Genomic DNA, 16784 nt, shown 5'->3' on the forward strand with positions numbered 1-16784 from the left:
AGACAGCGAGCGAGAATATGCTATACTTAGAAGTGCATTTAACACAGCTTTCCTAGGCCCTGAATCAAGACTGGTGGTTTGCTGTTGTAGCTGTTGGTTTTAAAGGAGCCAAGAGTGATGTCTTCCTTGTGGTCTGTTGGCTATTCAGTGTCCCAATATGAATGGCTAATTCAGTTGGAAAAACATAGTCTAGAAAAAGAAAAAGAAAAGAAAAACAAAGACAGCTTTCCAAGCTAAGTAACATCTGTGTTTGTTAGCATTTGTGATCAGTGAAATAGAAATCTGGTAATGTTAAGTAAAACAAATTTTCAGCTTAAAAATATTGCTTTTATTCAGAATCATAAAGGTTTTTTAAAAATCTTACCATTATGAAATCTTAAAAAAATATAGCACTCAGTGCAATGAATTACTACATTTAATTATTATTTCAAATACTTAAGGCAGATTTCTCATATGTGAGAATTTAGCATGATCCAAACTCAAATATCCATTTCTCATATCTTTCAATGTCTGCAGCAGATACTGACTTAGAAACCTTTTTTAAAGCCATTTCAAAATCCTCCATTGTTGTAGGCATGTGCATTTCTTCTTTTGAGAGATTTCGGATTTCTTCTGGGGTCAAACCTTCAATACGCCTTCTCATTGCCATCAAGGATGCATCCCTGTGTTTTAAGTTGAAAAAAAAAAAAAAAAACCACAAAGTGTTATTCTGGTTGAATTAAAACCTGTGAGATTTTCAAGGAAAAAAAGTGTGAAAAGAAATTTTCAATAACATTCTCTAATTATGATCTTACACATACACATATGTAGTATTGTACAGAATCTCATTGGAATACAAGGCCCTGTTGTGGTTTTTAGCAGTTAAATCTTCCATGTTGAAAATAAAGATGCTAATCAATTTAAATAATACTGAATATAAAAGCCCAGAAAAAGAGAACAATAAAGCTAGCAAGTGAATTTCATTATAAGTATTCAATAAAACAAGGAATAAACATCACACCAGACAGAAGAGAACCTGTTAACCAGAAAATTAAATATTTTCTCTATGTAGCATAAAAGCCAGATGATCAAGTTAAGTGGTTTCTCCTTTTCCCCTCTCCCTCTATGTGCTTTGCAAAAAAAAAAAAAAGAGAAACTTCAGATTCAAGTTGCTCTTGCTTTTCACCAAGTTGCATCTTTAAAAGCAGCCACCATTTATGCAAAGGGATAGCAGGATACCTGCTTTATGTCTACATGTGCTAGCTCTAATCCTCATAACTCTGTGTGGTATGCTCACTTTAGAGATGAGACTAGTACAGTCAAGCTCCTGGTTAATAAGCATCTGACCTAATAGAGTAAGACAAAACCTACTTAAATCAGCTGGATTACAGAAGGTATTTCTTTCAACTGCTATTCCTATCACATTTAGGATACATTCACTGAAAATGAGACTGTACTTGGTGGGTGTGCCAGGTCAATATATTTCACAATCATTTCCTATTTCACAGGTGAAGGAATACACCAATTTTTTAAATCCAAGACAATTACTTTCTATTTTGCACAAATTATTCTAGCATAGCTTCTTGAAGTTGTAGCTTTCAAATGAACTGTAGACTCTTCACTGACATGAAAGATACCCAAATATGTTACCAGGACCTGCTACTACTAAACTAAACCCAAAACTTGTGACCCTGACTATAGTGTGAATCTTTATTCTTCATCTATCTTAATTCAACATAAAAACTTCATGTTAGAGGTTTACATCCACAAAAACATATGTTTCCAAAATAATTCATACCTGCACACGTTGGTAATGTCTGCACCTGAATAACCTTCCATGTTTTCTGCTATACTTGCAAGGTCAACATCATCAGCCAATTCCAGCTCACGGAGGCTTATTCGTAATAGCTCCTCCCTGCCTTTTGCTAATGAAATTAGAAACAAAGTTAAAAATGTAAGCCTTCAATATAAATATAGTGTATTATTTTTCTGGAATCTACTTTGTGTGAGGAGTTGTTTTCCAATTCTTAGAGCTCATTTGCTTAACATTTCTAGAGCCATACATCTCGCTGAATTTTTAATTTCTTAGTATCAAGGTGTACAGCCAAACTACTAACAAAAGGGAAAACACTCTACATTTATCTCCTTAAGGAAAGTTAATACCAAATTTTAAATTCTCTAAACAAAACTACCTAAAAGTTAACAGGAGCTTTCTGACAAGATTTAAATGAAGATACCTGATGGTAAAGGAATATAGATTCGTTTCTCAAGACGTCGTCTTAAAGCCTCATCTATATCCCAGGGAAAATTAGTAGCTGCCAGAACCATAACCATTTTGGAAGGGTCATCATTTTCAGAAGCACCTCCAACACCTAAAATCAGGGGGTAAGGAGGAGAAGAGAGAAAAACATTAAGTTGGATTGTACCAAATAAAGCTCAGTCATTTCAAGATCACCAAATATTTAGCACAACAATACAAGGTAGTATAGTATAGTCTTCGAGCTGCCTTAAGACTTAGCTAACTAGTACATACGCGAATTTGTAATCCAAGGAAAATGAGTTTTGTAGTATGCAAAAATATGACTCAAAATAGATTTAATCAAAACACCAGTTCAGCTCAACTACATACCAATTTAAAATTTTTTTCAAAAGCATACATAACCTCTAAGTCCAATTTATGCATATTTATTTCTATTTCAATTTCATGGCTAAAAATGAGAGGTCAGTGTATATGCCAAGGGATGTCCTGTGGATGTAATTTCTGAGATGCCACCACTGTCAGTGTACTGAGTTTATTGCTATCAATCTCAGGAACTACCTGCCAGCCCCTCTAGTCCACCTGGAGTTACAAACACCTATTAAAGGCTGTGGGTTAGCACTTTGGGTGGAGCTCAACCCATGGAGCTGGAGACGCCTAGCACCCTCCCACCCCAAGTCAGTTTACGTGTACTCAGGTACGTACCATCCATTTGAACCAGCAGCTCTGCTTTCACCCTTCTGCTTGCTTCATGCTCTTCAGAAGTCCCTCTGCGACTACAAATGGAATCTATCTCATCAATAAATATGGTGGCTGGAGAATAAAACCGAGCCTAAAGGAAGAAATCATGCAACACAGAGTTTTTATTTCATTTTAAAACAATCTACAGGTTAGCAATTAGAAAACAGCTGAGGAGGCTGACACACACTGCTCATCTCTCCCTTTTACCCTAGTATTTGGGGGGAGAGGATAGAATTAGAACAGCTAAAATATAGATTCTAATGCAGACTTATGTACTTACATCACAATTCTTTTGTTCCATTCAATATTACTGGCTATATATATTTATCTGGGTGATATAAATACAGGATTATCCTGTATACTACTATGATATAAATAACTATGGTGGGTAAACAGATATTGGTAAATGTTCTGAAGTTCTAGAAAAAAAATTGGGTTAAAAAAGAACAATTACCTTAAATAGAATCACATAGATTCCCTCCAAGAAATTCTAATTAAATTGCCACATTTTTCATTTGACTAATAACAGATATATTTTAATATTCTTAAGTAGTCAATTAGAAGAGTCAATTTACATTTCCCAAGTTTTTTAAAACTGAGACAAAATTCACATAACATAAAATTCACCATTTTAAAGTATACAAATCAGTGTTAGTATATTCACAGTGTTGTGTAACCATCACCATTATCTAACTGCAGAACATTTTCATCACCCCAAAAGATAATCAATACTGCACTGCCCTCTAGCTCCTGGTAACCACCGATCTACTTTATGTCTTTATGGATTTGCCTGTTCTCAACAATTCATATAAATGAAACCATATAATATGTGGCCTTTTGTGTCTGGCTTCTTTCCTTTAGCATCTTTTCAAGCCTCAGCTATATTGCAGCATGTACAGTACTACATTCCTTTTTATGGCTCAATAATATCCTCCAAGTTTATTTTTCCACCTTAAATGTATTTCTTCCACAAAGTAACAGGGAAGATTAATTTGATCCATTAAATAACAGGTCTTAGTCAAGTTTTAATCTAGTAAGTAGCTAAGACTGAACAGTATCACCCTTCTCTTGAGATTTAGGAAGCAATTTATTACAGTAACTAAACTAGTTAGTTAAATTTATTTATTTTTATTTTTTGAGACAAGAGTCTCACTCTGTTGCTTGGGCTACAGCGCCATGGTGTCAGCCTAGCTCACAGCAACCTCAAACTCCTGGGCTCAAGCACTCCTGTCTCAGCCTCCTGAATAGCTGGGACTACAGGCATGCACCACCATGGCCAGCTGTTTTTTTCTATTTTTAGTTGCTCAGCTAATTTTTTTTCTGTTTTTAGTAGATGGGGTCTCGTTCTTGCTCAGGCTGGTCTCGAACTCCTGAGCTCAAGCGATCCTCCCACGTTGGCCTTCCAGAGTGAATTTATGTTTTTACTTTAGAATTAACTGGGAATTTTAGAAAGTACTTGTTAGGTTTTTAGGCCTAGCAGGATCCAGCAATTCAGATGTCCTCAAGAATCTGTGTCTCTGACTTTTGGCTCTCTTTACCTCTGGGTTGGCTTTGATTGTAGGCCTGTACAGCAGATTTTTTTGTTTTGTTTGTTTTAAAGACAAGGTCTCACTAAGTTGCCAAGGCTGGGGTGCAGTAGCTATTGCCAGGCATGATCATAGTGTACTACAGCCTCAAACTCCTAGCCTCAAGAGATCCTCCCACCTCTGCCTCCTGAGTAGCTGGAACTACAGGTACACACCACCATGCCTGGCTTTCAAGCCTTATTTTTATTATTATCCTTACGGTAATCCCAGAGAAATTAGCCCTCATATTGCTGTTGTGCCAGTGAAAGTCCAAAGATTAGTATTTGGCCAGTTTTGAGTCATGTGCTCATGCCTGAACCCATCATTTTGGTCAAAAAATTAGAGTGATCTTATTGGCCAGGCCTGAATAATATCCTTGGAGCTCCAAGTAGAGTTGGCCTCTTTTGAAGTAGTGGAGTAAGAATGAAAGAAGAATGATTTGCAAATGAAAAAAAAGGCCTCTCTTAGTGCTGTGCAGGCAGAACCAGTTGGAATCTACTACAGACCTCTCTATACAGTACCTTCCTGGGCCAACCAAAAGCCAATTTTGCACGTGTCATGACCATTCTATATACCCTCAGTATTTGGGAAGAATCAGTCTAGTTGTTTTTGCTTGATATGGCAACAGATTGAAATTTTAATTTTTTGTTGATGTGTAGGGACTGCTAGTAGATGGTTCCTAGCTAAAATTTCGATTGCAAATTTTCTTGGATGCTTTAATGATGATAAGTTCATTCTTTCCCTTCCATTTCTTGAAAAACAAGTACAAAAATTTTTATACATAGTACCTAAAACCTAAGTAATGACTCTTCATGAAAAATGAAACTATCCCTCTGGAGGAAACAGATGGCTTAGAATTCAAATTCAATGAGAAAAGAAAGTAGGATTTAAATATTTGAATTTTCCAAGTGAACAGACTAAGACTGAATCCATACTTGGGAGGCAGGGTGTTTCCAACCTCTTAGAGAATACTAGATTATAATAATTCAAAGAATTGATAGACCCAGTAAAACTGCATGTTTAAGTCTGTGATGTTCATTTGCCATTGTGGACTTTTATTTTTAGAAAAGCCTTTAAAATGCTGTTTATTCATCCAAATTCTATTTTCTAGAAATCTTGATCATCATTTTGGGTTTAAACTTTCTTATGGAGTGATTCTATATTGAATATTTGGTTTAAAAAATGATTAACAACAAACTTCTTAGGCCAGATGCAGTGACTTATGCCTATAATCCTAGCACTCTGGGAAGACTGAGGCGGAAAGACTGCTTGAGCACAGGAGTTCGAAACCAGTCTAAGCAAGAATGAGACCCCATCTCTACTAAAAACAGAAAAAATTCGCCAGGTGTGGTGGTGCATGCCTGTAGTCCCAGCTACTTGGGAGGATGAGGGAGGAGGATCACTTGAGCCCAGGAGTTTGAGGTTGTTGTGAGCTAGGTTGATGCCACTGCACTCTACCCAGGGTGACAGGGTGAGACTCTCTCTCAAAAAAAAAAAAAAAAAATTCTTACATTAGGAAATACACCAAATAATTCTTAAACAATAACAGCTAATATTTATTGAGCCCTTATGAGTTAGGCTTTATATTAAGCATTTACATGTATTAGCTCCTCTCACTCTCCTAACGTTACAGGGGTACATCCTATATTATTGTTCTCTTCTTTATAGATAAAGCAACTGAGAATCAAAAAAGGAGAGGAATTTGCCCACAGTTAAGCAGCCAAGAAAGCGACTGAAGTGGATTTGAACCCAGGCCACCTGACTCTAAAGACTCCACATTTAACCATTTATTCTATTTAGCTTACTTAACAAAAAAAAAAAAAAAAAAAAAAGGCCTAATTATGGCCTGGTGGCTCAGGCCTGTAATTCCAGCATTTTGAGTGGCTAAGGCTGGAGGAGGATCACCTGACCCAGGAGTTCAAGACCAGCCTAGGCAACAAAATGAGACCTTGTCTCTATAAAAACAAACAAACAAACAAAAAACACAAACTAACCAGACATGGTGGCATGCACTTGTAGTCCCAGCTATTCAGGAGGCTGAGGCAGGAGGATTATTTGGGCCCAAGAGTTGGAGGTTGCAGTGAGCTACGATCACACTAATGTATTCCAGCTTGGGCAACAGAGTGAGATCATGTCTCAAAAAAATAAAGGCCTATTTATTCTGGAATATTGGCAATTTACTTTTGTTTCTTCTCAAGCAATGGGAAAACTACATTTTCAAAATGATCTGGCCAGGCACAGTGGCTCCCGCCTGTTATCCTAGTGCTCTGGGAGGCCAAGGCAGGAGGATTGCTTGGGGCCAGGCATTTGAGACTAGCCTGAGCAAGAGGAAGACCCCATCTGTACAAACAAGATAGAAAAATTGGCCAAGCCTGGTGACATGCGCATGTAGTCCCAGCTACTTGGGAGGGAGGCTGAGGCAGGAGAATCACTTGAGCCTACAAGTTTGAGGTTGCAGTGAGCATGATGATGTCACTGCACTCCAGCCCAGGTGACAGAGGGCGACCCTATCTCAAAAAAAAAAAAAAAAAAAAAAAAAAAAGAGCACCAAAATGATCTAAGAGGTTCTCCATTAGATTCCTATTGTGCTATGGACTATGAATAAATCATTAAGAACCTTTTAAACTTTGCCTTATGGCAAATGAATTGTCATAATTGAAGTCATAATGTCAGAGTTAAAGGAGAAAGAACATGAGAACTGAAACAGAAAAAAGCCTTTTCAAAAAATGGATAACCTGCACTCTAGCCCGGGCAACAGAGTGAGACTCTGTCTCAAAAAAAAAAAAAAAAAAAAAGGATAACCTGAAATTGTGAAAGTTTTAGATTTCTTGTTTTATTTTGATCTGATATGGAAGATATGACATGATGGCTTTTGTCCATTATGATCAAGAATTCATGTCTTTGTCGCTATCTACATAATGGCGTAACTCTGTCCTAACACATTAGGCATGTTCTAATATGTTCTAATGGCATAATACTGTCCTTCACTGTTCCTTAGAGGCAAGACTGATGTAATCAGTGAAGCTTAACAAAGTCTGAAGTTTAACAGGCTGCTGAATTCAATTAAACACTCTACCAGAACTTGTTGAATTACGTTTCTTCTACTGGTACTAAGACTTGTACACGTGGAAGAAAGAAAAGGAAACTCAAAGTAAGAAGCAAAGAACTTAATCCAAAGATCAGATCCTTAAACTGAAGGTATTTGGTGTAGTTAATAGACTGGAGGTGACCTAAGTTCCAGAACTACCTAAGATTCTCACCTTTTGGCACTGTTGATAAAATACTGCATTTACCATATTATAACTAAGCCTATTCATTTAAAAAACATCATAATTTCAGATCCCTATAGCACATTAGTAACGCAGGTCCCATAATGTGAGCACACTCATCAACTAGCAGATATGGATCCACCTCTGGAGGAAAGCAGACAAAGAGAAACTCAAGTTAAAGGATACTAGCTTCCAGGACACAGGAATCATACTCTGGGCAGAATGTCATCCTGCCTAGCTGTTCTATATACTGGAGAGAGTTACAACTCACTGTCTCCCTTTACAGAGGTAAAGAATCATTAGAGCTGTCTCAGACATTCACCATTTCAAACAGAAGACGAACAAGCTTCTCAGACTCTCCTCTGTATTTGGAGGTCAGAGTTGATGAAGAGACATTGAAGAATGTTGTCTTGCATTCTGTAGCCACTGCTTTAGCAAGGAGGGTCTTTCCCGTGCCAGGTGGGCCAACCATCAACACTCCCTGTTGAGAGTATAATAGTGTAAGCAAAGGATTTATCTGCCTTGTTCTAACTTACAAGAATTTCATTACTAAGTATCAAATTTCAACCAATTTATATATAATATTAAGACAAATAAAAGATAAAAATAAACAAAAGGATACTTTGTCACAAATTTACTCTGTCCATTACAAAAGGAAGATAACTACATTATAAAAAATTTGGAACTCAAAGATAGAAAAAGTAGTTCATAATATCAGTACCCTAACAGAAGTACCATTAGCATCTGGATGTATTTCCTGCTAGTCCTTTTACTCAGACCAATTAGGTTTTTTGTTTTATTTTGTTTTTACATAGTTTACTCAAAGTATATCTATAATTCTGTATCTTATCACTTAACATTTAAAGGAGTTTTAAAACTAGTAATATATGCAGTTACCCATTAACACATTTTCCAAATCCAAGGAAGTTTTATTGACAGTCTCTTTTTAGATCAGCCCATGACTTTACAAAATACTCACCAGATGCAGATATTTCTTAATTATTTCTTAACAACAATCCCCAAAATATAGGTTACAAGTTATGCAGCATGACACATAAAATGAAGTATTTTTGCATTAGCTGGCTAGGTCATATTTACAAATACAAGCTAATTCTAAATAAGGTAGATTCTAAATTCTAACTGCTGTGAATTCAATTTTCCAAAGCTCACATGATACCTATTTCTTATTTGGAAACTTTACAATAGCTTTTAGTTTAAACAAAATTCTGAATAGCACAACATATATTTTTTAATTTGAAAATTTCCTTACTCCACTTTCTCTCTCCACTTTTCCTAACATAGATAAGTACTGGCTCTCTATAGCAACGCGCTGCCATTCACTCTGCCAATGCCGTCCAGGTAATAAACTTACTTTCCATGGTCTCCTAATGCCCTTAAAGAATTCGGGCATCCACATTGGTAACACCACAGCTTCCTTAAGCAACTTTTTCGCTTCTACTAAATCAGCGATATCATCCCTGAAAGAGAAGATATTTTATCAACAGCTCCTTAGATTATATACTGAACTCTATGCAGTCACTCTTGAGAACCACTGGAAGTATAAGATTTTACACCGCTGACAGAATGCTAAGCCTCTCTCTGGGCACCAGTGAGCTAACACACTGTGATGAGGCCTACCATGTCAACCAGGATATACAAAGAACACCATATTGTTTTCAATTTTGGGCAGCAATGGTTTTCAGATTGGCTCATGAGAACATAGGACTACAGGTCCACTCTTAAGTGTTATCATGCCATCTCATTTTAAATTTCTGTTCTTATGAGGCTACGTCTGTAATGTCCATGATTTAGAAACAAAGAGCCCGTTGGGGGAGAAAAAAGGCATAAAAACTAAAAAAGGGCACAAAGAACAGAAAGGTTGCAATACTGCTACTTTGCCTCCAGCTCTATTAAGAGGTAGACACCAAGATTAAAGAGTAAAATAGAGATTGCTATGGAGTCGCCCACAACCACTGGAACACCTATTACTACTACTGCTACACACAGCAATTTTTGTTAAGAAAATGTATTTTCATTGTATAAATATCAAATATCCCCCAAAATCTGTAATGTCACTCAAAACTACACCTAATAATCATTAAGGTTTTAACAGAAAATATATAACAGAATATTCCTAAATTTGTGGGAAAGTGGGCTTTCACAATTCATTGTGATAGGTTACAGATCTTTGACTAGATGTATAATAACATTGATAAAGTTGAGGACCACTGCTCTAATAGAAAATAGAAGCAACGTTTATAAGATGCTATAGATAATAAGCAACAAATATACATAAAGATCATTGCCTTTTCACCATAACAGGATGCCCCCCAAACGATGACATTTCTGTGATCTTATTCCGATTTTGTATATAAATTTTTATTAATTAAAATAGTCTCAGACAAAAAAAAGGTACAGCCTGAACAAAGAAAAGTTTTTCATGATGTGTCATGCTCACGTTGTATATACTCTGGTTTGTCCCCAAGGACTGATCTTCAGTGCATACACAGATTTGTTCCATTTTCTCTTCCAAAAAGTATCATTAGCACCAATTATTTTGTTGTGATATGACTTACCATCGAACATTGGGATTCTGGGAAATTATATCTCTTTCCAAAGCTTCTACTAGGTCCTTATCATATCCGGTACTATCAAATTTATTTGTCTCTGGTTCTGTAACTGCAGCAGGTGATTTATTCTACATTAGGAGAAAAAAAAAAAAAAGAGCTTTTGATTGATTCAAAAACTGTATTTTGTTTCTGTGAGTAAGAAATAAAGATTGGGCTGAGGGAGGTGGCTCACACCTGTAATCCTAGTACTGAGAGGCTGATGCAGGAGGACTGATTGAGCTCAGGAGTTCGAGACCAGCCTGAGCAAGAGCAAGACCCCCGCCTTTACTAAAAATAGGAAAATTAACAGGGCACTGTGGTATGTGCCTGTAGTCCCAGCTACTCGGGAGGCAGAAGGAAGAGGATCGCTTGAGCCCAGGAGTTTGAGGTTGAAGTGAGCTACGGTGACACCACTGCACTCTACCCAGGGTGACACAGTGAGATTCTGTCTTACACAACAAAACAAAACAAAGATTGGACTCAACTGATATTATCTAAAAAGCTAATACACTAGTACAAGTAACAAGGATAAAATCAAAGTCTCTAAGTCACTCATCTACATCAATATCAGTTTCATACTCAGTTTTTATTTTTATAGAAAAGAGTGTGGCAAAAGTTATGAAACAAAAATAACAAAAATGACTAAGTAAATGAATTGGCTAGCATCAAAAAAATTAATACTGAGATTAACTGTGGTCACTAGTTCAATGTCAGATATGTATGACATTTATCTCAATGCTTTAGAGGAGATAAGATTAAAGACCAATGGCTTATTTAGCCAAGACTATATGACTCAATCTTTAACTACCTACTTAGTCCTCAACAATGCTCCTAACAACATCCTTTTTCACTATTCCCTCTACCCTCCAAAAGAGACATCTCAGTTCTTAGGTGAGATTCCTCTCATTCTCTGTGATGACGGTCATTAGGGCCATGGTTCCCAAACTGTATACTGAGGTACCCAGGGCACGATGGCAAACCTCGCAAGGCACTGCAGGATCATTTAAATTTTTGAGGGAAACACAGTGATATCTGTTGAACACTGTGTGAACGACCTGCTCACGGTAGTTCACAATTCCTACTGCTATATTCCTCTTAAATAATGTCATATTTTTGTGAAACCGGATTTTTGGAAGTTGCTGTGATAAAAGATACAGTGAGAAAATCAATGTGGAAGAGGAATCAGGGTGGAATGTCCATTCCGACTGCAAGGTTTGAGAAACTGCAGTGCCCAACAGGTGTTACGCTGTCAGGACATAAACAAGCTGTTTGAACCCAACTTCTTCATAAATGGATGGGTATTCTTTTTGGCCTAGAGGTGCTGTATAAAAATTACTGAGATTTTTATGGATTTTATGAGCAAAGAAAATTTATGAAGCTGTGCATTAGGATAAATAATCATTTACTCTGTCATGTACTAGGATTGTTACTCAATCCCCATAACATTTTTGTTGCACATGATTCCTTTGTGAATTGGTGCTAATGCCATTGTTAATGTCTAGACTTACCATTATTTGTGATATTCAAAGTCTTAGCATCCATGTCATGATTTTCATATTCAGCCTCTAACACTAACAAAAGATTCAAGGAAGGTACTATGTAACACTTAACAGAGGAGAAGGTAATCTTTTCTTCCAAGTATTTACAAAGTTGTTACTCATTTACAGATATTTAACAAGTATCTATTCTGTGCTAGCTAGCAGTTATGGGGAATAGAAAGAAGACACTGTCTCTGACTATCAGGAACATATAATGCAAGCTCAGGAAGACACAAATCAAAGGCACTTCTATTAATAGTTCTCTTTCTTTTCTCCCATAGAACACAGTGCTGAGGGAATGTTTGCAGACAAAGCAAAACAAATTTAAGCTAGGACAAAAGTAGAAATAGTGCTATGATGGATCAGCCAAAGGGAGCTATGGAATTTCAAATGTTGACATACTTAATCGGGTTTTATTTAATTAGTTGAACTAGTATAATTTCTTTTATGTACACATCTATTCAATAATTTGCTCTAAGTGAAAACACTAACTAATAGGAGGTGGAAAAAATAGTAAAGGGGTTAAAAAGAACCTACATTCCTTTTCTGATGCTCAAAACAAAGTTGCACAGATGGACCAATTAACCAGAAGATAAGTCCCTGGGTTTAAGACCAGGTGTTTGTTTTTTTTTTTTTGAGACAGAGTCTCGCTCTGTTGCCCGGGCTAGAGTGCCGTGGCGTCAGCCTAGCTCACAGTAACCTCAAACTCCTGGGCTCAAGCAATCCTACTGCCTCAGCTTCCCGAGTAGCTGGGACTACAGGCATACGCCACCATGCCCGGCTAATTTTTTCTATATATATATTTTTTAACTGTCCAAATAATTTCTTTCTACTTTTAGTAGAGACAGAGGTCTCGCTCTTGCTCAGGCTGGTCTCGAACTCCTGACCTTGAGGGATCCTCCCGCCTCAGCCTCCCAGAGTGCTAGGATTACAGGCGTGAGCCACCGCACCCGGCCAAGACCAGGTGTTTTTTTTGTCCTGTTTTTGTTTTTGTTTTGAGATAGAGTCTCGCTCTGTCACTCCAGCTAGAATGCAGTGGCATCATCATATTTCACTGTAACCCCAAACTCCTGGGCTCAAGAAATCCTCCTGTCTCAGCCTCCTGAATAGCTAGGACTGCAGGAGCACTCCACCATGCCCGGCTAATTTTTCCTTTTGTAGAGACAAGCTCTTGCTATGTTGCTCAGGTTGGTCTTGAACTCCTGGCTTCAAGCAATCCTCCCGCCTTGGTCTTCCAAAGTGCTAAGATTAGAGGTGTAAACCACTGTGACTGGCCTAAAAAAGTTATTTTTAAAGCTGGCAAAATTATAAATACAAATCCATTGTTCACTTAAAACAGTTACTTAAAAATAACAGCCAGGCTTTCACTTAGAGGAAGATGGAGCAGACATACTTCTTCCCACTAAGTAGAACTAAAACCCTTAGGCACTATATAAACAACAACTGCAAGACTCTGAAAGACATAGAGAAGGCAGTAGACTGGCTAAGGAACCCAGACAAGGTGTGAATTCCCTGCGGTTTCTTTTTTTTCCACATATCCAGACTTGGGGCTGAAGAAGTCAGCAACCTGGAAACACAAATACGGACAAATAAAGCCCCAACAGAAGCCTGCTTTCTCTAGCCAAAGGATCAAGAAAGGGGCAGCTTAGCAAGATAGAATCTCTTTTTAAAAATAATTTAAAGAGGCCTGGGACTACAGGCGCGTGCCACCACACCCAGCTAATTTTTTTTTCTATTTTTGGTAGAGACAGGGTGTCGCTGTTGCTCAGGCTGGTCTCAAACTCTTGACCTCGAGCAATCATCTGGCCTTGGCTTCCCAGAGTGCTAGGATTACAGACATGAGCCACCGCATCCAGCCACAACTAGGGCTTTATTATAGCTCTAGCTAGTTGATGACTAAAACTTATTGAAAGTTGTATAGTCTTCATTTTTAAGGTTAATAAATAGCTTTTCATTTATGAAAATCAATAACATTTACCTTTTCCTCTCTTCCTTTATTCTGTTCTTTCTTTTCACGACAACGAACAGCTTTCCCTCTGTCATTGTGAAGATTCTGTGCAGATGAACGGTGAACTCTGACAGCTGCACTTGGGCGGTTACCATGTGGTTTAGGGTCACTGTACTGGGAAGATTGGCGTTTTCTAGGTCCTGGAGAGGGTCTAATCAAATAAAACATCATTAAAATCGTAACTCCTGAAGTTGGTCCAAATATGGATGAACATACATAGTGTGTAAGTTAGAGTCTATGAACACAAGACAGGACTGAACAAACTTGAGGATGTTGAAGCCAAAGATATAAAATTTAAATTTAACATAGCTGTTGGTGTTGATTTAATGCAAGGACTGCAGTACTGTTATATTACAGAAATAATGTAGGGGAAGTATTGGTCGCTTCTACTTAGAAAGGAAACTTACTGTATATATCAAAGATGAATGAAAAATTAGCATGACTGTTGGAAATTGAAAAGAGCAATTATCAGAAGAGAGTTTTATCAAAACCACCAGAATACAGTATAAGCGGTGTTCAATTCACATTTATTCACTGGTATATATGCAATTTGGTACCATTTTATTTATTAACAGAATATACAGGTTGAGTATCCCCTATCCGAAATGTTGGAGACCATTAGTGTTTTGGATTTTCGATTTTTTCTGATCTTGGAATATTTGCATACACATACCAGTTGAGCATCCCTAATCTGAAAATCTGAAATCTGAAATGCTCCAATGAACATTTTCTTTGAGTGTGAGCTCTGAGTGTCATGTTGGCACTCAAAAAGTTTCAGCTTTTGGAGCATTTTGGATTTTTGGATTAGGGATGCTCAGCCTGTATCATAATTCTTGTGTTTTAATAAAATGTAATCATTTTTCCATTTTAAAAAACTGATATAAACACTGCCTATGGATAGTTACAAGAACTCAGGTATGGTGCTTTATGTCTACATATATCACCCTCATTTCATCTTTATTTCTGTGGCAGAATTCAGACCTCTGAAACATGTATTAGGCTCCTACTATGTTCCTAGATTTCGTTGGGTCATTTAAAAGGAGGAAGAGAAAAAAAGAAAGGAGTCCTATTCTCAGATAAATCACAGTACAGTTAAACAGAAAGAAGAAAAAAAGATATGTAAAACTAGGCAAGTATACTAGAACGTGTGAAACAGACCTAGTGCTATGGCAATGGAAATGGCCTCATGAAGACAAAATAAACTAGGACTGGAAACACAGGAGTGGAATTAAAGAAGTGGGTGCAACTGGCAACAAGAAAATCAATGAAGAAATGCAAAGAAATAAAAATGAGCTTAATCTATGCAGAGGATTATAAAGACATTAGCCTAATAGAATGGTGAACATTAAGGGATGATACTGAACAGAAAAGGTGGTCAGTAAGTAGAAGATTTGACTACTGGTTCAAGAGGCTTGGCTTTTAGCTAACTGCCAACAAGGATCCACTGAAAATGTTTTAGAAAGATTAGCCTAATACTAAACAAGATAAAGAAAACACAGAAATCAGGAAGATGTTTTTAGGTTACAAATGTTATTGAGACATAAAATGAGGGCCTAGCTTAATAGTGAATCCGAGAGACACACTATTAAAAAAGACACTCCACCAGCCTGAGCAAGAGCGAGACCCCATCTCTACTAAAAATAGAAAGAAATTATATGGACAACTAAAAATATATATATAGAAAAAATTAGCCGGGCATAGTGGCACATGCCTGTAGTCCCAGCTACTCGGGAGGCTGAGGCAGGAGGATCGCTTGAGCCCAGGAGTTTGAGGTTGCTGTGAGCTAGGCTGACACCACGGCACTCACTCTAGCCTGGGCAACAAAGTGAGACTTTGTCTCAAAAAAAAAAAAAAAAAAAAAGACACTCAAGCTGGGTGTGGTGGCTCACATCTGTAATCCCAGAGCTTTGGGAAGCCAAGGTGGGAGGATTACTTGAGGCCAAGAGCTCAAGAACCACCTGGGCAACACAGTGAAACCCCATCTCTACAAAAAATTTAAAAGTTAGTGCACACCTAGCCAACTCAGGAGGCTGATGCAGGAGGATCACTTGAGCCCAGGAGTTCAAGGCTGTAGTGTATGATGATGCCACTGCACTCTAGCCTGGGCAACAGAGCAAGACCCGGTCTCTTAAAAAAAAAAAACAAAAACAATAACAAAACACTCTTACATATGGAAAGTTCAGAATGAGAATTTGGAAGTGGAAGGATAATAAAGCCAAACCAATGTGTACGTGAAGCAATGATGGGGGGTCAGTTTAGATTTAAGAACTCGGATAGCCAAGCACAAATATTCCTGTAAGATGTATATTGATTTTTTTCTTTACTAGAAAAACAATACAAAACAGACACTGAAATATAATAAAGTACAGCTGGCCTTCTGTATCTGTGGATTCCACATCCATGGATTTGACCAAGAGCCAATCAAAAATATTAAAAAAACAAAAAGGGAGAGCTGAGGCTGTAGTGAACATGTGTAGATGTTTTTTCTTTGCATTATTCCCTAAATATTACAGCATAACAACTATTTACGTAGCATTTACATTGTATTAGGTATAATAAGTAATCTAGATATGATTTAAAGTATACAGGAGGATGTGCATAGGTTATATGCAAATACTAGATAAAAGGGATTTGAACATCTGTGGATTTTGGTATCTGCGAGGGTCCTGGAACCAAGCCCTCATAGGTACCAAGGGATGATTACAGAAAGAATAAAAAAGTTGCCTGTAACTTTACTACCCAAAATTAACCATTTAGCATACTAGTCTATTTCTTATATTAATAGTTACCTTTCAATTAAACAAAATTGGAACATACA

General features: G+C 37.3%; 1 protein-coding gene and 1 non-coding gene across 4 annotated transcripts in view; one reads left to right on the forward strand and one right to left on the reverse strand.

Moving 5' to 3' along the window:
- Positions 1 to 53: 53 nt before the first annotated feature.
- Positions 54 to 188, forward strand: LOC138396195 (small nucleolar RNA SNORA2/SNORA34 family). The gene has a single exon (XR_011235660.1). It is a non-coding gene; the product is annotated as a small nucleolar RNA SNORA2/SNORA34 family (small nucleolar RNA).
- Positions 189 to 305: 117 nt separating this feature from the next.
- Positions 306 to 16784, reverse strand: part of KATNA1 (katanin catalytic subunit A1) — a 31126-nt gene continuing 14647 nt past the window's right edge. The window contains exons 4-11 of one of the 3 annotated variants that reach the window (XM_069488081.1): positions 13937 to 14117; positions 10388 to 10509; positions 9184 to 9289; positions 8134 to 8292; positions 2942 to 3068; positions 2217 to 2351; positions 1778 to 1904; positions 306 to 662 (exon numbers count right to left, since the gene is read on the reverse strand). In XM_069488081.1, the coding sequence (XP_069344182.1) occupies positions 464 to 662; positions 1778 to 1904; positions 2217 to 2351; positions 2942 to 3068; positions 8134 to 8292; positions 9184 to 9289; positions 10388 to 10509; positions 13937 to 14117 (1156 nt within the window). In that variant the 3' untranslated portion in view covers positions 306 to 463. The remainder of the gene's footprint in view (positions 663 to 1777; positions 1905 to 2216; positions 2352 to 2941; positions 3069 to 8133; positions 8293 to 9183; positions 9290 to 10387; positions 10510 to 13936; positions 14118 to 16784) is intronic. The other 2 variants (XM_069488080.1, XM_069488082.1) reach the window with 2 other exon arrangements.

The sequence above is a fragment of the Eulemur rufifrons genome, chromosome 15 (genome assembly GCF_041146395.1).
Source record: "Eulemur rufifrons isolate Redbay chromosome 15, OSU_ERuf_1, whole genome shotgun sequence".
In the NCBI taxonomy this organism is placed as follows: Eukaryota; Metazoa; Chordata; class Mammalia; order Primates; family Lemuridae; genus Eulemur; species Eulemur rufifrons.